The sequence below is a fragment of the Tiliqua scincoides genome, chromosome 1 (assembly GCF_035046505.1).
Source record: "Tiliqua scincoides isolate rTilSci1 chromosome 1, rTilSci1.hap2, whole genome shotgun sequence".
Taxonomy (NCBI): domain Eukaryota; kingdom Metazoa; phylum Chordata; class Lepidosauria; order Squamata; family Scincidae; genus Tiliqua; species Tiliqua scincoides.
The window spans coordinates 272944199-272959452 of record NC_089821.1 but is presented as its reverse complement, the minus strand read 5'-3'; the positions used below and the strand labels follow the sequence as shown (position 1 = coordinate 272959452).

Below are 15254 nucleotides of genomic sequence, written 5' to 3'. Positions count from 1 at the left end.
GGTGTGGGGAGCTCTGCGCAAGGGTCTGCAGGGCTCCCCAGGTCAGCAGAAGTAAAAGTGGAGCAACTGCGCTCCAGTTTAGCGGAGGCAGGGCACAATCGCCCCATTTTCACTTCCAAAGCTTTGGGGAGCCCTGTAGACAGTCGTGCAGAGCTCCCCGCACCCCTGGGAGGCAGCAGGAGTTTCTGATAAGTACAGCTAAGTACAGCTGCCTCTTCCCTGCCTCCTTGCTGCCCCCACCCCTTAAAGGAAAAGAGGCCAGGGCCCTCAGGCTGGGGCGTTGTGACGCCCCAGTCTGAAAACCTCTGCCTAAGAGCTAACCCTGTAACAAGAGCTGCCTTTTGTGGTAGTTTCCAAAATGCCATTCAACATCTATGGTTTACAGCTGAGGTTCTCAAACTGGGGCATCGCAACAAGCCAGCCTGAGAGCCTCAGCCTCTGGTCCCTTAAGGGGTGGGGGAAGGGGGAAGACAAGCAACGTGATCCCCAGAATTACACCACTAATGGGGGCCAAGGGGGGATTTTTTACTTACAGGAGGATGCTGCAGGCTCCAGGAGATGCAGGGAGCCCCGCAGAGCCCTCCTCAGGGCTCCCCAAATTGTAGAATACTAAAAATAAATGCACTTCTGGCTTTGCAATTGCAAACCGGAAGTAGTTTCCAATCACTTATTGTTAGTTTTCTATGACTTGGGGAGCCCTGCAGAGGCCTCCATGGGACTTGCCAGTCCTGCAGCTTGCAGTGTCTCCCTGTAAGCAACCCCCCCCTCCAGCCCCCGTTAGCCACACAATCCTGGGGATCACATTGCTGACTTCCCCCTCCCCTGCCAAGACTTACCTCAGCAGTTTTACTCCTGAGAAATTTGAAAACCCCTGGTTATGGTCATCGTCAACATCCCTTCCTTCATAATCCTCCCCACCAGCCACGTGGCCTTCAGTTTTATTTTCTTGATCTTCATTCCAAAAAGTGAGATGGCATTTGCCCACATTTCCCCCTTCCTATGCATGGCTGTAGTTTCTGTACTGTCTGTTTTGGACTGTAAACTCCTTGGGCCATATACCTTTCTGTGCTGCCGATGTCACTCTATTCAATGCCTCAGAATTTGTAACCTACTCTTTGCTCCAGACTTCCCACACCCTGCTCGGCCTAGGCTGCAAATGCACTCCTTCAAGAGCTTTCCAGCCCTAAGGACATGGCTAGGCGGGAATAGAACTCAGTCCACATTTGGGATTCTAGACAAATCTACACCACCTTTTCTAGATCCAAGTGATGTGCCTGAATAGCCTGGCCATTGCCCAAGCTGCATGGGCAAGCTGCCATCTTGCAAGACTCACCATTCAATCTGTTTTTAAGTGGAGCTTTGCTGTTAAGTGATGAACTTGTGAACTCCTGGTTCTTAGTATGCCAAAGAGAGGCAGCGTCCTAATGATTTGACTGCTATTGCAATGAAGCTGGGTGAGTGTTAATCGATCATTCCTCGTCTTCCACTCACTCACACAGTTAACACAGTGGGGAGCATGGCAACTCACAGAAAAAAAGAAAAAAATACTGTATCTACTATTGACATTATAGATTGGGCTTTTCATTGGCACTGTAACTAAGATCCTTTTAAAACGCATCTTCTGAACCCTTCTTCCCATTAAAAGCTGATTGTCTAGAAGAAAAGAACGACATACGTACTGCTCAGTCTTACGTTGATTAGTGAGCAAATCTAAGGTCATAGCTATGGGGTGCCTGGCTCCAGGTCCCCTTCCAGAAATTTTAGTTTCATTTCAAAACAATACAGAAGTCTTTTGCCTTTTTACTTAGAGGCACATCAGGCAAGGCCTCTAGGCTGCAACAGAACAGACAGAAACAGATGCTGCTGCCTTCTAGCATTTTTGCCAACAATTGTAGAGGTGCTACTGACAACCAAGGGGACACTGGGTACTTACTTGATCATTTTATATAATAAATTGACTGTAGCTTATTTTTATTTGAGCTATATTCCAGAGAAAATGTAGTCACCGAAGAAGCACTGAACAACATTGAGTGCCTGCCTGTGCTGGAGGAGCTTGACAGTGAACCAACCCTAGAAGAACTTCACGTGGCCCTGGACTCCCTTGCCTTTGGCAAGGCACCTGGAAAAGACAGCATCCCTGCTGAAGTCCTAAAATGCTGCAAAGAGATCATCGTCACTGAGCTGCATGAAATCCTCTGTCTCTGCTGGAGAGAAGGTGGAGTACCTCAAGACATGAGGGATGCAAACATCATCACGCTGTACAAGAACAAAGGTGACAGGGGTGACTGCAACAACTACCGCGGCATCTCTCTCCTTAGCGTTGTAGGAAAGCTGTTTGCCCGAGTTGTACTAAAGAGGCTCCAGGTACTTGCAGAGAGCGTCTATCCAGAATCGCAGTGTGGATTCCGAGCCAACAGGTCCACCACTGATATGGTATTCTCCCTTAGACAACTGCAGGAGAAATGCAGGGAACAACGACAGCCACTCTTTATAGCCTTCATAGATCTCACAAAGGCTTTCGACCTGGTCAGCAGAGACGGCCTCTTCAAGATTCTCCCCAAGATTGGATGTCCACCCAGACTCCTCAGCATCATCAGATCTTTCCACAAGGACATGAAGGGCACTGTTGTCTTCGATGGCTCCACATCAAACCCTTTTGACATCCGAAGCGGAGTGAAGCAGGGCTGTGTTCTTGCACCAACCTTGTTTGGGATTTTCTTCGCTGTCCTGCTGAAGCAGGCCTTTGGAACTGCAACAGAAGGCATCTATCTCCGGACCAGATCAGACAGAAAGCTCTTCAACCTCTCCAGACTGAGAGCAAAATCCAAAGTCCAGCTGAAATGTCTGCGTGACTTCCTCTTTGCCGACGATGCAGCTGTCACTACCCACTCTGCCAAAGATCTCCAGCAGCTCATGGATCGTTTTAGCAAGGCCTGCCAAGATTTTGGACTGACAATCAGCCTGAAGAACACACAGGTCATGGTTCAGGATGTGGACTCACCTCCCTGCATTACAATCTCTGAGCATGAACTGGAGGTTGTCCATGACTTTGTGTACCTTGGCTCAACGATCTCCGACACTCATTCTCTCGATACCGAGCTAAACAAGCGCATTGGTAAAGCAGCTACCACGTTTTCCAGACTCACAAAGAGAGTCTGGTCCAACAAGAAGCTGACGGAACATACCAAGATCCAGGTCTACAGAGCTTGCGTCCTGAGTACACTTCTGTACTGCAGCGAGTCATGGACTCTTCGCTCACAACAGGAGAGGAAACTGAGCGCTTTCCACATGCGCTGCCTCCGACGCATCCTCGGCATCACCTGGCAGGACAAAGTTCCAAACAACACAGTCCTGGAACGTGCTGGAATCCCTAGCATGTATTCACTGCTGAAACAGAGACGCCTGCGTTGGCTTGGTCATGTCGTGAGAATGGATGATGGCCGGATCCCAAAGGATCTCCTCTATGGAGAACTCGTGCAAGGAAAGCGCCCTACAGGTAGACCACAGCTGCGATACAAGGACATCTGCAAGAGGGATCTGAAGGCCTTAGGGATGGACCTCAACAAGTGGGAAACCCTGGCCTCTGAGTGGCCCGCTTGGAGGCAGGCTGTGCAGCATGGCCTTTCCCAGCTTGAAGAGACACTTTGCCAACAGTCTGAGGCTAAGAGGCAAAGAAGGAAGGCCCATAGCCAGGGAGACAGACCAGGGACAGACTGCACTTGCTCCCGGTGTGGAAGGGATTGTCACTCCCGGATTGGCCTTTTCAGCCACACTAGACGCTGTGCCAGAACCACCTTTCAGAGCGCGATACCATAGTCTTTCGAGACTGAAGGTTGCCAATACAGCTTATTTTTATTTGATATATTTTATGCATTTGTATCTCACCTTTCAGTATTGTTACTACCAGGGCAGTTGATATCAAATAAGACAATAAACCAAAGGGCAATTAAAAGAGCAGAGCAAAAACAAACAAAAACAAAGTTTAGCCACATCTGAAAGACCTCCTTTTCTTTACCTCACACCAAGAAGCACCAGGGAGCCTCCCTTGGGAGAGCATTCAACAAAGAGGGTGGAAGAATCTCTTTCTGCAGTGGCCACCTACCAGATCCCTAAAGTCACAGGGACCTGGGAGAATCTCAGAGGAGGTCCTCAATGTGTGCCTCATTTAAACACAGTCGGGTCAAAGATGAAAACTTTAATCACGCCATTCATCCTAGTATGCATGCTGAGCCCTTCCCACTCACCCACTTAGACAAACCATTTTGGGTTTGGGGCCTGGGCCAATGTAGAGGTAAGCCAATGGGTTACTCCCATGGAGAAGTTCCTAAATGCATGTATTGATAGATAAGCTTCTGCTTACTCATCAGAGTCTGGAGTGCAGGTATTATCCACAGCGCCGAATTGTGGCCTGTGCAAAGAACTATCTTACTGTTAAGGCTGGTATGAAGTACTTTTAGTCCAGCTGGATGAGTCAAAGATTTCACAACTCAGGCAGTGAAAAGATAGTGAGAGGCTGAGTGGAGAACTAAGTGAAAGAGAGGGTGAAATCTGAGGTGATAAACAAATGGAAGGAAAGAGCACAAGGGAGATATGGGCAGTGCTGTGGGCGCTGAAAGGTGAAATAATGTGCACTTGAGAATTAGCAAAGCTTCCTGACACCCTTGCCCTCCAGCAGTGAAAAGAGCAGCAAAGTGGACAGGAGTACTGCTCCGTTAGAAAACACCAACCACCAAAGAAAAGGAAATAGAATGCAAACCAAAAGCAAAAAGAAAAAGGATAGTAGAGAAGTGGGAGAGGCCAAGTATGAGCGAGACAGCTAGCGCCAAAACAGGAACGCAAGGAGAACTTCCAAGTGTGAGACTAACTGCCCAAACCTGTGCATAACCTATGAAGTAAGTCCCACTGAATTAAATGGGAGTTACTCCAAGGTAAGCATGTATAAGATTGCAGCCTATCTGCCCAATCTTACCCCCACCACTGGTACCAAACCATACTAGCTATAGAGCTGGCATAAATGGAGAGACAGAAATGGAGGAGACAAAGGGGACAGGGTGGACAGACAGAAATGGAGGAGACAGGGTGGGCCATAAAAAGGGGGATAAGATCTAATGGGCACATTTGCCACTGAGATCCTTCACCTCCAATCCCTCTCCCCACCCCTGCCCACCCCACTCCTCACCTGGGAATGAACGCAAACCTCCTCCTCCCCACCCTACTGCCAACTTCCTACATCTGCGAAGCCTCCTGAAGCTGCTGCCATGTATGCCACATCTCTCACTATTTGAGGCAGTGGCCTGGCGCAGCACAGGCCCAGCTTTCATGCTGGTGCACAGGCCCTTTTTCGGCTGGAACACCAAATCAATGATTCATCTGTCACAGGGTGAAGGATCTTACATTAGAGATAACAAGGTAAGGCTGCTTAATATTTTGTTGTTCCTTACTCAGAGCACGATCCACTCAAAGATTTCTTGTTCCAGCCCCGCTGAAATGAATCAGAGCAAAAACCTCAGATGCACTCACAGCAGTTCTTATGCAGCCAACTGTGCCCCCCTGTGCCTCCATCACATGCAGGTCTAGCAAAGTTTTTGAGCCGAAGAAATCACGGAGCAGGAGGGAGAGACTGGCAATGTGGTTGATCCCCATGCCAGTGACAGCCCTAATCATATATGCAAGGCCAAGTCTTAATGAAGGGGGTGGTGAGTTAAGCAAGTGCTGTAAGTTAAAGGAGAGACAGAGGAGGCCTTTGATCAGGAGTAGGGTCTACAGCACCTTCAGGCTGCAGCACCATCCACTTCTTGACAACTGACGTAGAAAGGGGGTCTAACAACCATTCATTACAGTCTTACACGTGCTCACCTGTGCTCTTGTCTTTTACTTACTCTGCCTCTACCCCCTCCAACCCTCACTCAAAGCTAACACCATTTCAAGGTAACACTGACACTTGAAGGTAGAATAAAGAACCTGGTTGGTCACTGTTGCGAGCTGCTGGAGAGCAGACGACGTTCACGAAGCTGGCTGCCCGGCTTGCTTATCTCCCAAGGTCGGAGCGCACACACTCCCGGCGACAAAAACGACACAAGGCAGAAGTCCTCCACCAAACACCTCTTTACTATGTACAAGATATTTACAAGAGCAACAGTCCAAACTGTACAAATGGTACACGAATCACTGATTTCACTGACGTAGCCTTCGGCTCAAATCCACTCTGCATCTCCCACACCTTTGCTAGCCCCTGCAGGAACTTATACTCATGACAGCCAATCAGCATGAGGGAAATACTGCACAGTCATGCTGACTTGGCATGTGCTGCCACACACACACACACACACACACACACAGAGAGAGAGAGAGAGAGCGAGAGAGAGAGAGAGAGAGAGAGAGAGAGAGCAGTCACCTGGTGTACATCACCCCATGTTACATCACCTTCAGTTCCCAGGGTGCTGTGCTGGCTTAGTCTGGCCAAGGCTTCAGGCCTGCTACTATTCAGCCAGTAAATTACCTAGCAGTCCCGGGGATGAACCCTTGACAGTCACTGGATCTGATAGCCTGATCCAGAAAGACAGATTTTCTAGTCTCTGCACCCTGCTGACTTCAGACAATGCCAAGAACCGGCTCCCTCTCTGTGGGGCCTAAAGAGGAGTTTTGTTTGCAAACAAAAGTCATCCCCATCAAGGGATCTTGTGGGGATCTGTCTTGTGTCTTTTGTTTTCTGAGGAACACAGGAAAAGCAATTACTATACCAAAACCAATAAAGAGAAAAAAGATTTAAGCAGGATTTGCAGTACCTTGCCCTACTCAGGAGTAATTATGAAATCTCTTTCCAATGCTTTCATCTGCTAAAACTATTCCCAAAGATATTACTATTTTCCCCGCCTGATTCTCCTGCTAACCTCTGCACAGGCCCACTCTGCCTCCGCCTCTATTTTGTCCAACTTCGCCTGCGTTGCCATGGAAGTTGAGAATTCAATTCCTCCAGCTCTTGTACATTTGCTTCGGCAATTCTGGCAACAAAGGTGGCATTTTCCTGTTTTATTCAGATATTGTTGTCCTGGCAATAGTTTTCGGTTCCTTATTGTTCTATTAAACCGTGACACTTTTAGGCAAATTACACTAATTGTTGTTTTTAAGTCACTATTTTTTAATAGGCATTTGGTTTGTCTTACAAAAAGCAAAAAACAGCTTCACAGGGGAAAAAAAGTCTACTATGGGGCTCTTACAACTTTCCAATTAGACTTTGCATCTAATTTCTCCTGTATATACCCTACATTCTCCCAGCTCCCTTTTTCCTCCAGTGTGCTCTGATACAACAGATGAATTCTATCAGTGCCTACTAACCAAAAGGAGACATTACACTTCCATTGAGCACATACTGAGGATTAAAAATCCACACTCAGCTTGGGAAATTTCCTGAGTGTGGTAACTGCCAGTAGGAAAAACAACTAAACTAGGGGGGTCAAACATAAGGCCCAGGGGCTGGATGCGGCCCACAGAAACTCTTTATCTGGCCCTCGGTCTCTCCCAGCAAAACCATCAACAGCTGCTAAGCTGTTCGGAGGTGTCACTGCTGACAGGGCTGCACTCATGATATGTGGGCTCTCTCATACCTTGAAAGTATGATCAAGATTTGAGTATTTTCTCTTCTATTTGCAGCTAATGAGTTCCTCAGTGAGAAAAAACTGCTTTCTTTGGTCAAGACCTGCTTAATGACATCACTTTTGACATCACTTTCAGCCCTCAGCAGGCATCATGAATGCTATTACTATTGTTAACAGTATTAACAGAATGCTATATGGCCCTCTAATTAAATGAGCTTAACAACCCTAAACTAAACAGTGCTCCTTTCAAGTAGGTTCTGGGATCACAATACTGTACACATTTTCCTGGGAGCAAGTCCCACTGAATACAATAGAACTTACTTCTGAGTAGACATGCTTAGGATTGTGCTCCAAGTCCCATGGAATATAGTGGAGTGCACTCCTGACTCCTTAAGTGTACGAAAGATGTCAGCATTAGTTAAATTGTGTGTGTGTGTGTGTGTGTGTGTGTGTGAGAGAGAGAGAGAGAGAGAGAGAGAGAGAGAGAGGACGTCTCTTTTGCTATCATGCTGAACTCCAAAATGTGATAGTGGGATGGAAGATCTTAGACGGCTTCACAACAGTGAGAGAGACCCTGTCAGGAGCTAGGTCACTACAGTGCTTCCCCCCAAGCCATCCCACCAGTAACGGATGGCTCCTTAGGTGGGCATCTAGCCATCCCCTGAAGTGGTGAGGGACTGCTGCTTCTGCTGTACCCCACCACTATCTGGTAAGCCAGGGCCTCGGGGATACTTATTGAAAAACGAGGATAGAGTGGCATCAGCAGCAAACGTTCTTCTTCTTCCCACAGTCCCAGAGTTCCTAGATGTCCTGCCCTGATGCTGCATCAGGGACCAGGGCATATGGAAATTGCTAAATAGTGCCAGGGAAAGAAAGGTGATGGTCTGCTGCTGCCTCCTGCTCCCCACTGCTGTCAAGAAGCAATTCAGTATGCCTTACACCTCTGGTTGGTTCACTAGGAGATAGTAAAGAGCAGTAGCAGACCATCTACTGTTTCCCCTGCACCATTTTATAAATCTTGCTGCTGCTGCCGCCCAACATTACCTGGTAAGCCAGCCAGGAGCCCAGGTGGTGAGGTGCAGATGGCAGCAGCAGACGTGGTAAAGGAGGATTGTTGCCCATGCACTGCCCAGTGCCCAGGCACATGGGAAGAAGGATAGCTAATATCCTCACATGCTTCTCAAAGTATGGTGTGCCATCAAGGAGCCAGGACAGGATTTCCCCCCGGGGGGGGGGGTCTTCCAAAACCTGGAGATGCCACTGTCCCATTTTCAGACAGGAGTCAAGCTATCCCAAGCAATTACACAAAGCTACTCCGAACCCCAAGGTGTACATGAAGCTTTACTCCAAGTCACAACTGATTATTTTCCTTTCTGTCACAGAAACTGAATTGCAAACATTCAGACATGTTTGTTTCCTGAGTATTCCTAGAATTCCATCAGCATTCCATGCCTTGCGTCATATCACCATGGCCAGTCATGTCTGAGGCTTCATGCCCACAAGCACAATAAAAAAAACCACTTCTAGTGGATTATTTCTGAAATGAAACTACCAGGAGCTTTTGACCACCAAGGCACAGAGCTAATATTGAAGAGGTAAGATAATCTTCATCTTCAAACTGGTGACTTCAGTTTCAAAACAGAAGATGGACACCAGGCCCCAAATCCTGAAGACTCCAGAAAAACTACAATACATTTCAAGATGTGCTTTGCAATGCAATGCCTGCCAATCAGATGTTGAGTATCTCTAAACACAGGCTGAACTGTTTTAATGTCTCACTAACCAATATCTCCATCCAGCAGGATCACATCATTCCACATTTGAACAAGCTATGTCAGAAAGTGATGATACACATGACTTTGGGTACCCAGCCAATTCACTGACGTGATCTGTGGAACAGATTCAGCAGCCTGCTATGAATCTTTGGAAGAGCCTATTTCCCGTGTCCAGAATTTCCATCTATGGCCACTGATTCAGAAGGAGCTTGGATTTCATCCAGACTTAAGACAACATAAGCATAAGCATTAGAAAGTTACCACATGCCTTCAGCCAAACATAGCTATGCAACGTTCCGATCCACACATTTCGATTCCCAACTGTTTCCATCGCGGCAGTTTGCCTGCATGCACAGCTTGCCACCATATGTATGATGCAGCATGTACCAGAGGGTATCTTTATTTTAGTTTAGTGATTGATAGTCTAGTTTCTCTTGTTAGCACAAGCTCAAAACAACTAATAAATGAAATAAGTATAAACTGAAATAACATGATCTCCACAATGGGGGCGTGACTCCTTGCCCTCTGACCTTCCGTCACTGGATTGGCAAACATGCGTTCATCTGGATATGCTCAATTCCTGTGATACTTTCAAAGGAGGGGTGATTCAGGCCCAGTGGCTACTTGCACTGTGAAAAAAACGGTGGAAGTTCTTTGTATATAACTCCCACCATCATATCATGTCCTAATATGCATTTCACATTCAGACAATGATGTGGTTGTGATGTAATACCTTGCAATGCATCATGGAATATGAAAGACACTGAGCTTGTCAAGAAATGTGCTAACAAAGTATCTTTCTGGAGCAGCTCTGTTGTGTCATTCTTTTATGAAAGAACATGGCTCCTACAGCTGTAGTAGTGCTTCCCAAGTATAAATTGCTGCTTTATTTGATGGAGCTCACATAATTTGTTCTGTAAAACTGGATTTCTAGAACTGGGCCACCAATCCAAAGAAATTTGGGATGGTATTCTCAAGCCTGTTACAGTAGGTCAGGGTTTTTCAGACTGGGGCATTGCAACGCCCCAGCCTGTGGGCCCTGGCCTGTTTCCCCTTAAGGGGTGGGCGCAGCCAGGAGGCAGGGAGGAGGCAGCCGTGTGATCCCCAGGATCACGCCGCTCAGGGGGATCGCTCCACTTTCACTTTTGAAGCACCGGGGAGCCCTGCGGACAGCCGCGCTGGGCTCCCCGCACCCCCAGGAGGCTGCAGGAGGCTCTGGTAAGTGTGCCCAAGCTCCTGCAGCCCCCCTGAGCAGCGTGATCCTGGGGATCGCGCCACTGCTTTCCCCCCACCACCACAAGAACTTACTGCAGCTTTCAAACTCCCTGGGAGTTTGAAAACTGCAGCACTAGGTCCTACTGACTAGGATATGAGCAAGGAAACAACCTCCCCCCCCCCCCCCCCAAGAAAAAGACTGCCAACTCTTTGAAAGCTTCATGCTGGCTGTTTGAAGCTTTAGATTTAACAAACAATCAAATATTCATTCTGTTACACAGGCTTGAGCCACCATTGAGATTTTAAAATCAGAGTAACAACACGTGAGGGACAAAAGGGGATAAAGCATGAGAAATGATTTCATCTTAACTGTTCGAAGCACAAGTGCTTAATGATGCTCATCAATGAAAATTAAAATCAAAGAAGGTGAGAGGACTGGATCATTGTAACAGAAGGCTTCAGCTGCACTGGGCTTTCAAATGCATTGGTCTCCGTTTTCTGAAAACACAGGTTTTCATGTAAAAACAAGGCAAGTGTAGACCAGAATGAATTCCATTACCACAAATCCTTAACTTTCCTGAGAATGAAACATGGGCAGCCGAATCCTATCAAAACCCGCATGCAGTTTTGCAATAGCCTGTGCTGCATCCTGCAGGGGAGTTTTTGTTGCTGGAGGTCTCCTTGGGGTAAGGGGAAATTTATCCCCATGCCCAAGGGTGAGCCTCAGCAGCCACTATGGGTCAACTCATACCTGCACCACCAATATCGCTGGCCAGGACGGGGAGATCGCTGGAGATCAGGCCAGGATGGGGGTTTGAATTCACTGCCACCAAACCCAACCCCACTCAGGTCTGATCTGCCCATCCCCATCTCCTCCCTGATTCATCCTTCCCCTGCCCAGTTCCACACCCTTCCTGCCCTCCCCGATCCATTCCTTGCACTGATTTTACCTGCTCCCAATTTCCACTGACGCATGTGGGAAGGCACCAGCCTTTCCATCTATGCACTGGCAGCTTGCACTGCTGCAAAGCACTTTATGACTGCTTTGAGGTAATCTGTGCTGGCAGAACGGGCATTCTGCTGGTGCACAGTTGACGTATGATGGATTGGGCCAACATTCATGTACTTTTGCATACAGACTTGCTGCTCCCACATTGGAAAGGGAATATAAAGTCCTCCAGCCACAAGGATGCCACCAGCATCACCCACACTGCTTGTATGTTTGCCAACCATGATGTCAGAGACACCCGTGTGGCAAAAAACTGCTCAGGCTGCCAGTGGAAATTGATGGGACAGGAGGCATATCGCTTTGTGAAATTTTCGTTGAAAAGCAGTATATAAATTACTGTTAATAATAATAGTGACTGGAGCCTGACTAATGGGAAACCCAGTCTGAGACACACGCACCCAGCATCTTAGGGTAGAGTGTCACTGTGCAGCCCTTCTGTACATATGTGGCCAGTGCTACCAAATGGCAATCAGAAGTAGAGTATGACACCAAGTCCTTGACAACACATGCCCACACCACATGTTTGCCATCGGGCTAAGCCAGTGGTATTCAAACTGGGGCGTTGCAACGCCCCAGCCTGTGGGTCCTGGTCTCTGCCCCCTTAAGGGGGGGCAGCCAGGAGACAGGGGGAAGGCAACAGCGCAATCTGCACAATCGCGGCGTTCAGGGGGGCTGCAGGGGCTTGGGTGCACTTGCCCAAGCCTCCTGCAGCCTCCCGGGGGTGCGGGGAGCCCTGCGCAACCTTCAGCAGGGCTCCCCAGGTCAGGAAAAGTGAAAGCGGAGCGATTGCACCCCACTCCGCAAAACTGGAAGTGGAGCACAATCGCTCACCCTTCCCTTTTGGGTGCACTCTCCAGTCCCTGCAGCAGCCGTCCCTGTGTGCAGGGAGCCCTGCGTGAGCACCTGCAGGGCGCCCCAGGTCAGGGAAAGGGAGAGTGGGGCAATCGCACTCCGCTTCCGCTTTTGTACCCCAGTCCCTGCAGCCACCTGAGCTAGGCGATCCTGGGGATCGTGTCACTGCCTTCCCCCTGCCCCTGCTGCCTCCCCCCTGCCCCCGCAAAGACTTACTGCGGGTTACAAACTCCTGGAGAGTTTGAAAGCCGCAGGGCTAAGCTGTCTTATTGCTGCATGCACAGCAAGGATTTGGCCCCAGGGAAACTCTCAAGATGAACTAATCGCTGTCTATTTCCACTAGTATATTCACACAAACTTCAGTAAAATGCCATGGCTGGAAACAGTCCCGCAGTACACACCCTACACCAAGCATTAAACAAGGAGGGGTAGCTTGCAAAAGCAGGCGCAATGTGGCACCATTCAACACCCCACCAACATAAGAGACACGTGCAGCCATACAAGGCACTCACATTCACTCAAGTTCAACTCCTGGCTCCCAGCACTGATGAGCACAACAGTGGGGTCAGACACTAGAATGTGCCAATCTTCTAGCTAGGGGCCTGTGCTACAAGGTAGTGTACCTAGCAATAGAAGTCACCCACCTGGGGCAGCATGCGATTTTCCTCCTCCAGCTGTCTTACTCTTGCTTCCAGCTGCCTAACATAGGACAAGGTTGATTCTAAAATTAAAAAGACAAAAGAAAAGAACTCATATTACACACACAGGTCTGCTTTGGCACACTTGAGGTCTGAGCCAGTCACCAGCAAGGTGTGTTCTGACCGGGTGTATTCACAGCAGTAACTACAGACTTAGGATGTCTGTTCAAAGCATTCGGCTATGTTGATGCCCCTAGGAAAATATTGCCAGGTGGCTGCTTCAAGAAGTCACCTAAGACTTTAGGTCTTCAGCTGAACCTGGGAAGCTGCCCACTAGTGAGACAGACTATTGATCCACCTAGCTTAGTCCTAAAGTACATATGCTGACCAGTTTCAGGCAAGAATCTCTCTTGCAGATGCCAGAGATGGAACCTGGGACCTCTGGCAGGCACACCCTGCACTCTACCACTAAGCTATAACCCTACCCCCAGGATGAGCTGTTAAGTATTCTTTATACTGAAACTAAACAACTGCACAACTGCACCTCAGTGCCACTTTGGAATTTACTTTTTTCCAGGTTAGGTGGAGACTGCATCCCTACCCAAAAAGATGTAGCAATTTGGGAAAGGGACAATATGTGGTTCTTATCCTTGCTTAGGTTCATATCCTAAAAACAATGCCATGCATGGACCACAGGTGAGACCCATAGGTGGCACCCTCATGAGAAAGCGGAGCAGGATCAGAGTTGTTTGTGTGTATAATCCACATGGGTTACCACTTCATTCATTACTTTTGTTCCAGGTACACAGTTGACAAAGTGACTCACAATTCAGAGTAGCCCAGAAATGAGTAACATTCACTTATCAGGCCCCAATAACTACTTAAGAGACCAGTGCCTTCTTGATGTCTCCTTTGGAATTCCAGAGACTGCAATGATGGGGGTGGGGGAGCCTGCACTTCTATTTCCACCCTCCTATCCCTACTCCTTTTAACCACACTCAAAAGCCATCCATTCCCTGCCATATTTTAACTAAGAGAGCAACAGTGCTCAGAGTGCAGGTCTGTGGACAGCAAAGCCATGCACTCAAGAAGTCTTTGGTAGACTTACTTTTGTTGCTGAGCTGGCTATTCTATTATATCCAGATCACCTCATCTGCTATGCAACCTATAAAATAAAAATGAATGGCAGGCAGTAGATGAGGCTTTACTCCCATTCTGAAGCCCGCTGGAAACTTAAATATGCACCCACACTGGGAGTGCGTGTGAACTGCAAACGAATGAGAAGGCAGTCTATTGCAGTTTGTCAGAAGTGATTAATATACAGTGTGTGGCACTGGACTAAAAATAGGCTTGTGGGACAAGGGGGAAGGAAGTGATCCAAGGTTTTATACGCTCCTCAATGTTAGGGTTGTCATAGCAAGTGATAGGTGAAGCTGTGATGATTCAGGAATCAGCACATACCAGCCAAACAATTTCACTGAAGCAACTCTGCTCTTTGGGCCTGACCAGATGGCTTAAATGTTGGAAACCAGATGTACTGTTTCAGTGTTTTGGACACCTATGGTTCAAGCAAGGGACAAGTTGACTTGCATGGTCCCTGTTTGTTTGAAACTATCTCACTCCTGATAAGCACAAGAATTTTTTCAAGGGTTTAAAGCTCTGGCAGCTGCCCCATGGACATCTGGGAAGATCTCTCAGCACACAGACCTATTTTATAGCTTAAGAGTACTTAGCACTTGTATATCACTATCTACTTGTGCAAAATGCTGCACATGTATTATCTTGACATAGGCCTTACAACAACAATATAAGGCAAGTAACACCAATTCTATCTCCTCCCACCTGCAGATGTTTTATCAACAAGGAACATCTACATTTGTCTGAATGGGATGTGTGCGATCCCTGTTTAGTGGGTGGGATGGCCTTGGATGATTCACTACCTCATTTATTCCAAGAAACTCTTCAAGGCTGCAAATAGTGTTGATATGATTTTATTTGTGTATTACTGTATCTTTATGGCTGCAGTCGATGACTATGTACTTCTATATTTTCCTTTTTTATATTTTTCTCTTTTGGATACTTCTGTGAGTCCTCACAAGCAGGATGAGGAGGCTATGGATGTAAAGAACATTTAGGAACTGCCTGGCTGGATATGACCATTCATACAGTG

General features: G+C 47.7%; 1 protein-coding gene across 1 annotated transcript in view; it reads right to left on the bottom strand.

Annotated features, from left to right (window-relative positions):
- Positions 1-15254, bottom strand: part of CCDC85A (coiled-coil domain containing 85A) — a 138144-nt gene that overhangs the window by 20541 nt on the left and 102349 nt on the right. The window contains exon 3 of the mRNA XM_066623701.1: positions 13091-13167. Within this exon, the coding sequence (XP_066479798.1) occupies positions 13091-13167 (77 nt within the window). The remainder of the gene's footprint in view (positions 1-13090; positions 13168-15254) is intronic.